Genomic DNA, 9,827 nt, shown 5'->3' with positions numbered 1-9,827 from the left:
TGGCGTCGGTCGTCGCGTCCACTTGGGCGCCTGTGACGTAACATCCCGGCCGCGCTGGTACAAGGAAAAAATTAAACATGGCGTATTTATTCGAACTTTGAAAATTAATTGTGAAGTAACTATAAATGCTAGAGAACTGAAATAAATTGCTAAATTTAAGTTGGAGCCTGCTCTTTTTTACTAAAAAATAATCGAATTGTCGTTTCCAAGCTCATTAAAAAAAGGCCGATATGCCGATATATATCGTTATCGGCTAAAAAAATCATTATTGCGGAGGGTTGTTGGGTGGGGTCAGAAATAAAACAGAAACCTGTTTACCTAAATGTCGACGTTTCGACTTATATTAAGTCATCAGGACACTAAGTCTAGGTTTCTTAAGTTATAATTAAAATAGGAGCGTAGAGTTATTTTTAACATGGGTTAAATAGTAGGTGTTACTGTGGGCAAACTAGAATCAACAATATCGACATTTAGGTAAACAGGTTTCTGTTTTATTTATTTCTGACCCCACCCAACAACCCTCCGCAATATTGAAGATATTGGGTCACAAACACGAAATTGAAAATAAAAAAATCATATCGGTCGATCACTACAATATATATATCTTCTTTTATTACTTTATTATAGAGATAGAATGGGCATCGATTCTTAAGTATCCTTTAGCAAAAGACGATGTAATGTCTCTCTCGCAATCAAGATCTTTTAACTTATGTGACAGTATGAGGTTTGTATAAAACAAGGGCCGTAAACCGTGTTGTCACAAAAATCAAAAATGCGATAAAATAAGGGAGATAATTAAACTATATTTTTCATAGGTTAGGGGCAATAAAGATACACCCAGAAAGTGAAAAAACCTATATTGCTACTTTTTTAATTGTTGACAAACTTATTTAGTATATACATTCTTTCTTATTCAGAAATGTAAATTAAAGTCATATTACAATTATTTATAGAAAATACAATGCAAAATAAACTAATACAGCCTAACACAATTTTTCTTTTTTCAGACAAATAATATTTTTAAGTTGCTTTTTAATTTAAAAAATAATTTTAATTAAGATTTTAAATATATGTTTAAAATTAAAAATACGTTTAACTGAACATCAAAATGACTAAATAGGTTTAGTCATTTGATTTCAGGATTTTTTTGAAAACATGATCATCATCAAATGATCTTTAGTTACAATACTACCATTAACGATAAATTATAAAAAATTTAAACTAATTTTAAACGACTCTTTGGGCAAAGTTTTTTTTTCTAAATATATACTTTCATATCACATGAAATTATAATTTAATTATAAAATGGCTATATAGGCCAGCAGTCTGATAGTTTATCTATCGTGCTACTTATACTAAAGCTACAACAAACTTATACTTAATTAAAAAAAAAGTATAATATTAAATTACTTAAAAGGAACAGCAAAAATGTTTGGTTTAGATGAACAAGGCGTCCATCCGACAACTTTGTGAATGGCGAATCGAGAACAAATGTAAAAATCACGGTCGTTTCCGGTTACTATAGCGGTAATACATATTATCGGATGTTTTCCGATTATTTGTTTTTCGGTGTAATTCTTCATGTCAAAATTTTTCCACTTACTTAAGGAATAGAAATATACCTAAAATTTGTGAAAGTAGAATTGATTCTAGCTTTAAATTAATAAAACAGATTAAGGTTACTTACTACTCCAATATCAGTCCCAATGAGCAAACTGTTGCCGTATAAATAAATACAGGTGATTCTACACCTGAATATATCCCACATATTATATATTTTTTTACTATATTGGTTATCTTTTCCCAAAATAATGATTTCCACATAATCCTCTATGTCTAAAAGTCTTTTTGATTTATCCGCATTTTTATCTAAAAAAAATATTTCATCTATCAGCAGGAATAAAAAAATCACAATTATTTTCATAGGAAGATACCAAGTCGACTTTAAACTGCCACACAAAGACGTATTTTTACTAATATTTTACTTGAACTAGAAAATCACTACCTAAATCTTTGAACAAAAAATACTATCGGCAGTTAGCGACACGTTGATCGCATATATTATTACATCACAATAATTTTTTATTTAAACAACTTACAAAATTTGCAACAAACCTAGTTTTACAACAAAGAATTTTTATTTTTTATTTTAGTACAAACATTATATTTAATAATTCGATTATCTTAATAAATCATAAATTACTCAACATTTTTAAAAACATCAGGCTTTTCTACGTACTTTCTTTGTTTTTAGCACACGATTTGTTGCTTTTGAGAACACTTACTGATTGACGATATCGTTGTTCTAATACTGTCTTGTAATTTTTCTATTTTGTTTTGTTTATATTGGCTCCAAAAATAAAAGTCAAGCAGGGCCAAGTCAGACGATCTTGGCGGCCAACCATTAGCGAATTACCAACAGTATTTGCTTTCAAAAAAAATTCCCAATTAAAGTTTATCCTCTTATCATTTAACTCCCCGAGCTAACTTTCTTTTTAAACAACACATTTTACTTTTTTCTTCAGAGTTTTTTTATTACGACTGGTAGATAATATAGTAGGGTCACAGTATGTACAGATGGTAGCAATAACGGGAGTGTATCGCACTGAATGGTACAAAGTGCAGTGAAGTTGGTTGATTCACACTTTCAAAAAGAAATACTATTTTGCTAACCATTAACATCTAACAGATCTCGAAGACTGGCTTAGAATATAAATATTAATATTATATGTCATCTTCGCGTACGCCAAAATGTTTGTCTGTGTATTAACTTAATGACTGAGTCCAAAACTTGCCCTGAAGAGGCCAATGTATTTGATGAAACATTAACCAATTTAGATAAATCTCGACTTTTATTATTGTCGGTCAGTAAATCCACTTCAACTAGATCATTATTATTATTGCAAAAGAGTAGGTTAACAGGATACTCCGTGATACGCACCAGAACAAGGAAATTACGGTACATGCCGATACGTGTTTCTGCTTTTTAGCTTCTTCAAGGCAGGGCAACCAGAAACCCAAAGGAAAAAGTGAAAAAAAAATACATAAGAGGTCACGAACAGGAGCAAACAACCAATTTGTGTATTCAGCTCTATTCACTCCGGTTTTGGAGGAAAAATACAGCATCCACACCAAGAAAGCATAAGCTACCTGTGTGATACAACCTTAACCCCAGTCAATACAGTTTCAAAGAATAAAAGCTTGCACGGACAGTAAAATGACAAAAGAATAGGTTATAAATTAGCAAATAGAATTAACAAATTAACAATAGTTAATGACAAAAGAATTTAACCTATTCTTTTGCCATATCACGCGCTAGTTTTCATTAATGAACATTTGTTCACTTTAATGAACAATAAAAACCTAAATTTTAAGATTTCCGGCCAATGTATAGATGGCAATGCAATAGATTTGATGCATATTGAGGATATAAAAACTTATAATATTCCTTAAAAATGTTGTCTTCAAAATTGCACTAGATATTTATCAACTTGTCTTCTTATTTAAGCTATAAATCATATGTATATAAATCGTATGATGCAAGATTGTATGACTTTTTCAAAATATGAAATAATATACAAAAAATGGCTTACATATATTAATGATAACATCATCCCTGAATATCTGGGTCGTTCTGCTGTCTAACATCAATGTCGAGACGAACTTTACTTCCATTAATTTTTCCATTTGCTCCATGGGAGTCAGCGTGGGTTTGCTATAATTCAAACTCATAACACTGTCGTTTATAAGGAAAGTACACTTTCCGTTCCACATTTGATAAGCAGTTATACAATGAGGAGAGTAGACTCTAGTAAACCAAATTTCCTTGAAGTCATACTGCTTAGTAATTTTTACAATAGACATTCGACCTCCAATTTTTTCTATGCAGATATGGTTTCCAAATACGCTAAAAATTACAGAATAATTCCTTCATATTGAGTACCTTTTTTTACTCTAAGGTAAACTGCAATTGTGAAATAATACTACATAATACTGCTTAAAAAAATGTAGGAATCTGAAATAACATCAGGGTTTTGTTCCTTCCACACTTTTGTTCTTTAAATACTTTCTTTTTTCTACATTCAGTTTTACTCTGCTTGATAATGCGAGGTTTCAAACAGATGAATTCTACTTGGTGCAAAACCAGAATTTTTAAGAGGACAATGCTCCAAAAAGTCTTTTTTAATCGCTTATTCATATTACCATTTACTTGCGTCCCCTAAATTAAAAGTTCACGAATCGCCACTGATTACATATTTAGTAGGCGGAAGGAAATTGATCTTATTGCCTTTTATACTGTATAGTACTAAATGACTTACCTATGAGATATAATATCCAAAATATCATACTGATATTTCCTAACTCCATTAAAAGATAATATGCTTAGTCCTTTGGGAAACGCCACCAATAAACCGATGTCAAGAAAGTTTACATCATTATAATCATTATCTGAAATAATAAACTGTCCAAAAATTTGAAAATACCAACCGTTGGCGAACTTACATCCTATAAACGATATTTTAGTTAATTTTACAGCTACGACTCTATGTTCAAACACTGGGTTCCAGTTACGGGTAAATAGTTTAACTCTACCATCTTCTGAACCAATTGCAATATGATGACCTAAAAAAAATCGTGTTTCGAATAATGTATGATTTACCCAGGTAATACAAGGATACATCGGACAAAAAAATTGAAATTTTTACCATTCTCAGACCGACATCCGCGTATCAGTCTAAGATATCGTGAAGAATTTTAAGATTCTCCACGATCATAAAAACTGCGAGCTAGTAGCAGATCGGTGGCAACCAACATATGTATGCGGCATTCTCAATTTTGGTTGGTGATAACCGATCGGATGCTAACCTCATAAGTTTCAAATATGAGAAGTACGATTTTAATTTAATTAAGTAATTTTTTATCTATTAAACTAAAAAACTACTACATCGAAGGTAGCTCTCAAGGGTTACATTGAAAAGCATTTTTTAAGAACGTTTAGATAAGGTCCTATGGGTAATATCATAAGGTGATAAAATTGGGGTAGCCGAGGGTGAATGGTAAGTAACAATTAGATATATATTACATTATTTTGGTTCCCCTTTCCCATTAAAAAAAATATTTTTTGCGATTTTTTTAGCTTCTCGGATATAGCCATTGTAAGTTTTCAAATTGTTACTCTGTATGTCGAGTTGATAAATAAATCTCGGGGACTTAGACATGCGTCGATTTTCAGCGAAAATTCAAAAAATTAAATATTAATTGCAAAAATAATAATTCAACCTGAAAAAACCGCAAAACAATTTATAAGACAATCAATGTATTCAAAATCATAAATGTTTTATAGAAAAATCTTTTAAAATATTCAATGGGTACTTACTTGAGACGGCAATACAAGAAATCCTCTTAAGCTGGAACTCATTAGGGCAAGGAACTGGGTCAAGGAAACAGTTACTGTTGCTGTGCCAAGAATACCAATGAATGTACATTTTCATCCATTTTTCTGTACCCAGCTTATGATAGGTGGGAAAATAATCAACCAGTTCTTCAGATGGTATTTCTTCATTGCAGCACCATTCCCAGATGCGAGTCTTCTGTGATAAATATAATTTTATTTATTTAAATGCAGATATAGGGTCTCGTTGAATAGTTCTATAATATTCTATATTTTTTTACGTCATGTTCTCAGTAAAATATGAATTAAAAATATTCTGCCACCTGTTTTGCAAATAACCATCTGTATTGAATAAATAGTTGGTGTCCAATATATAGAGTGTCCGAAAAAGAAATTGTACATAGAATAGTAGATTCCTCAAATCGGGATGTCCGGGATACTATTTGCTTAAAATAGTACGCTTTTAAAATAGTAAATGTTATTTTAATTATTGGAAATTTATTTCCAATAATTTGGAAATTTGGAAATTTATTTCTAAAAGTTTCGAAACATTCAGAATCCAAAAGACAGAAAAAATCTAATAGTCTAATTTCCCTGTAGCGATCACCAATTTCGCTTTTGATGTTGTCAACTATTTCTCTGAAAATTCGCCTGTAATGCGTTTTAGCATCATCCATATTTTGTTTTCTTCGAGGTTCGCCATAAGCATTCACACATTTACTATATATTTTTTTCGAATTCTATGAAGAAATTCTCCAAAAATGCTTTGAAACTCTAATTTTTTTTAATACAATAGCCAATATCAGATAGTTTCGACTGTACTATATTTATTTATTTATTTATTTTTATTTATTTATAATACGGGAAAACCCCATTAACTGTAAATTTTACAAAGCAATAATATTTACATAAACAACTGTCATAATCTAAACCTACTTAAAAAATTAATACCAAAGTAAAAAACACCTATACTACATATACTAGAAACAACCTTAATAATTTATATGCAAGAATGAAAATATAAAATTTTATGCACAATTATGAAGTAAGTGACCTCTTTAGATGCATTAAGGAACTTATGTTAACAAATTCATATACCTATCCATAGGATTATTAATTCCATAGGATGTTCTGTGGAATGGAATGTTAAAGGTTACATTATGGCGCAACCCGTGATGAGGAACATTAAATCGTATCCGACCCAACAGATCAGGGCAATCAATAAGCCTATTAACGATCTTATATATAAAACTAGCACCAAGCAGCAGAAATATTACGGCGTTGCGACAGTGTCGGAATAGATAATTGACTTTCAATATAAGAATAGTCATGGTTCTCAATAACAGTTAAAGTTCTATGAGCACAATATCTCAGGAATTTATGTTGAACTCTTTCTAAAGCATCGATATGAATCTGGTGGTATGGAGACCAAACTACAGAGCAGTACTCCAATATAGTTCTTACTAGGGAGCAATAAACCCTTCTTGATGAAGAGACTGAGAAATATGAACAGTTTCTCATAACAAACCCTAGCAATTTTGATGCTTTTACAGAAATTGAATTAATATGATCAATAAATGTGAGTTTCTCATCAAAAATAACTCCCAAATCCCTAATAGATGCAACATAATTCAGTGGCTCATTATTAATGAAGTAATTGGATTGAAACTGGTTGATCCTGCAAGTGAAACTAATAACATAACATTTCTTAATATTTAAATGAAGATAAGATTGTTTTGTTCACACCAATTATTTAAGCGATCCATATCTGCTTGTAGTAATTCTTGATCCACAATACCACCAACCACCCTCCAAAATTTTAAGTCGTCTGCAAACATCAAACACTGACTATACAGGAAACAGTTAACTATATCATCAATAAATAAATTAAATAATAAGGGTGATGTATGCCCTCCCTGAGGGAGACCTGATGTTACGCTGATAGGATCAGAAAGATGTCCACCTACCCTGACCCTTTGAATACGGCCAGTTAAAGAATTTTTAATCCAACTCACAAAATCAACATGAAACCCTACAGAGATCAGTTTTGACAGAAGAATTTGATGATCAATACGATCAAACGCCTTACTAAAATCGGTGTATATAGAATCAATTTGTTTATGATCCTCTAATTTACTCATAAGATCAGATTGGTAACAGATCAAGTTAGTGGCAGTAGATTTATTCTTGCAAAACCCATGCTGTGAATCTGATATTAAGCCTTTGCATAACCAAGAAAGTTGATTAGCTATAAGGCTATCAAAAAAATTTTAGGTATTGAAGATTGAATGCAAATACTTCTATAATTATCTATGACATCCCGATGGCTAGCTTTAAACAATGGCACAATAAAACTTTCCCTCCAGGCAATTGGAAATGTAGATGTTTGTAAGGAAGCATTAAATAACAAAGATAAAGGAATGGCAAGAGTACATACACATTTCCTCAAGAGAAAATTCGGAATCCCATCTGGGCCTCCAGTAATCTTGTTAGGGAGTGAGCTAATACCTTCAAATATATCATATGTTAAGATCTTAGTAATGTTTAAATTTAAACCATTAGCGGGACCATTTTGCAGCTGATTATTATCAATACCAGGAGAATAAACAGTTTGGAAAAATTCTTTAAACATGTTTGCAATATCCAAACCACTGGACGCTTGCTTGTCACCATAAAAGAGGGTATTGGGAAGGGTATAATTGGACCTCTTATCATTGATATATTTCCAAAATGATTTAGGGTCATTCTGTAAGCCGGAATCTATCCCTTCAACATATTGTCGGAAGCACAAATCAGACATACGTTTGCATTCAGACCTAAGGCGAGAAAACTTTATATAGTTTTCATCTGTATTATCTCTCATATATAATAAATGAGCACTCCTTTTGTTCAGTCTTTGTTATATCATAGTACATCCGTCTGAACAAATATTTAATTGAAAATTTCCAAAAAATAATTGAATTGAAAATCTTCTAGTGTCAATAAATACATTCTAGCTGCCGAAAGATTCTCCCCATCCCAGTTTGATTGATTTTTAAGCATATCATTAAATAGGTTTTTCAAATTAAAAAGCTCACTAAAAATTACATTTACAGTTCTGGAGTTATAGGCCCATCGAGTCTGTACTACACGTGGTAATTTTTTAGAACAAAATCTTATTTAATTAATTTTGTTCGCTTGTCGCGTATAAGCGCTATAATAGGTGCTGCCTTCGCATCTCCATATATTTTTCATATCAAGACAATGTCCACCTTACGAAGCCCGCAGATAGGCCACCTACATGGGGAATAGCAAGTGCACTTAAAAGCAAGATTGCCCTATTTTGGATTCCTGGAAATGTTTGTGTTTGCTTTATAATGCAGATGAAAATGATATTTGATATTTTTGATAAAAGGAAGAAGTGAATATTATATTGTAATTTATTTCTCTAATTTTACAAATATTGCAAGGTATTGCAAATATTATAGGGTAGGCAATGCCTTTTTGCCTACATTGTTTGCACGCCACTGAGAACTGACAAAGTCTATAACAAAAGTCTGCCAGTAACAACTAAATAATATACCTATACAGGTAATGTATGTAGGTAGGTATTATAAACTATGATTTACCTGTGATAAATAATCAACTATATCCCTTAACTCTTCACAAGATATTCGAGCATACAATAGGGTTATGCCATCACAATAGAGGAAAATTTTCTCCAAAATTTCTCTTGGTAGTCTCATAGTGGCTCCTGAAAAACTGTGCCAAAAGCGCCAAAGCTTTATTGTTCATTTACCAATTTATATTTAGAATATCCGGAAACGCATCAGCAAATTTCACCATTTATTTATTTCAGGGTTCGTGTTCTCAATGAACGTCACACACACACACAAAGGCCGATTTATTCGGATTTATTGTGGAAATAATTTTCTTATTTTTATTTTCATTATTCTGTTTCCGCCCCTTGTTTTTGTTTACATCCAAAAATAGACAAAATTTGACCTGTAATACCAACATAAGGCAGTGAAAGTGAAATTTTCTCAAATAGTTCTCATGCAATGAAAATGATGGTTATTTTAAGCATCTTCTACATCAGCGTTTTGCAAAAGCGACATTAATCGCGTCGCACCACCGACTCGTCTTGGTAACATTTTCACCAACGGTATCATTTCATCTTTACTTTAAAGGTCGATTCAAACACATTAGTCACGCCACAGTTCCGGCGCCGAACCGGTACCGTTACGTCACAGAACTTTTTTGACTGATTCGTTTTGTACTATTCGTACACACACGGAATGTATTCGGTGTCGGTGACCAAACTGTTGCAAAGATGGCAAGTTTCACCGATGAAGAATTAGCAATAATTGCTATATGTTTGGACGAAGCGGAAGCAAGCCAAGCAAAAAAACGGAAATGGATCCATGATGCATGGAAAAAAAGATATATTGAAGGA

The 9,827-nt window shown here is 31.9% G+C and overlaps 1 protein-coding gene across 1 annotated transcript; it reads right to left on the bottom strand.

Annotated features, from left to right (window-relative positions):
• Positions 1-969: 969 nt before the first annotated feature.
• LOC126741512 (uncharacterized) lies at positions 970-9,406 on the bottom strand. Its single transcript, XM_050447933.1, has 7 exons — positions 9,001-9,406; positions 5,378-5,591; positions 4,504-4,623; positions 4,320-4,449; positions 3,594-3,907; positions 1,688-1,869; positions 970-1,622 (listed from the first exon to the last, which is right to left on the bottom strand). Exons 1-7 carry the CDS (start codon positions 9,115-9,117, stop codon positions 1,407-1,409), a joined length of 1,293 nt encoding a protein of 430 aa, XP_050303890.1. The 5' UTR covers positions 9,118-9,406; the 3' UTR covers positions 970-1,406.
• Between the last annotated feature and the right edge of the window lie 421 nt (positions 9,407-9,827).

Source organism: Anthonomus grandis, chromosome 10 (genome assembly GCF_022605725.1).
Source record: "Anthonomus grandis grandis chromosome 10, icAntGran1.3, whole genome shotgun sequence".
NCBI lineage: Eukaryota > Metazoa > Arthropoda > Insecta > Coleoptera > Curculionidae > Anthonomus > Anthonomus grandis.
Note: the sequence above shows the minus strand (reverse complement) of the source record. Positions and strands in the feature narration are given on the sequence as shown.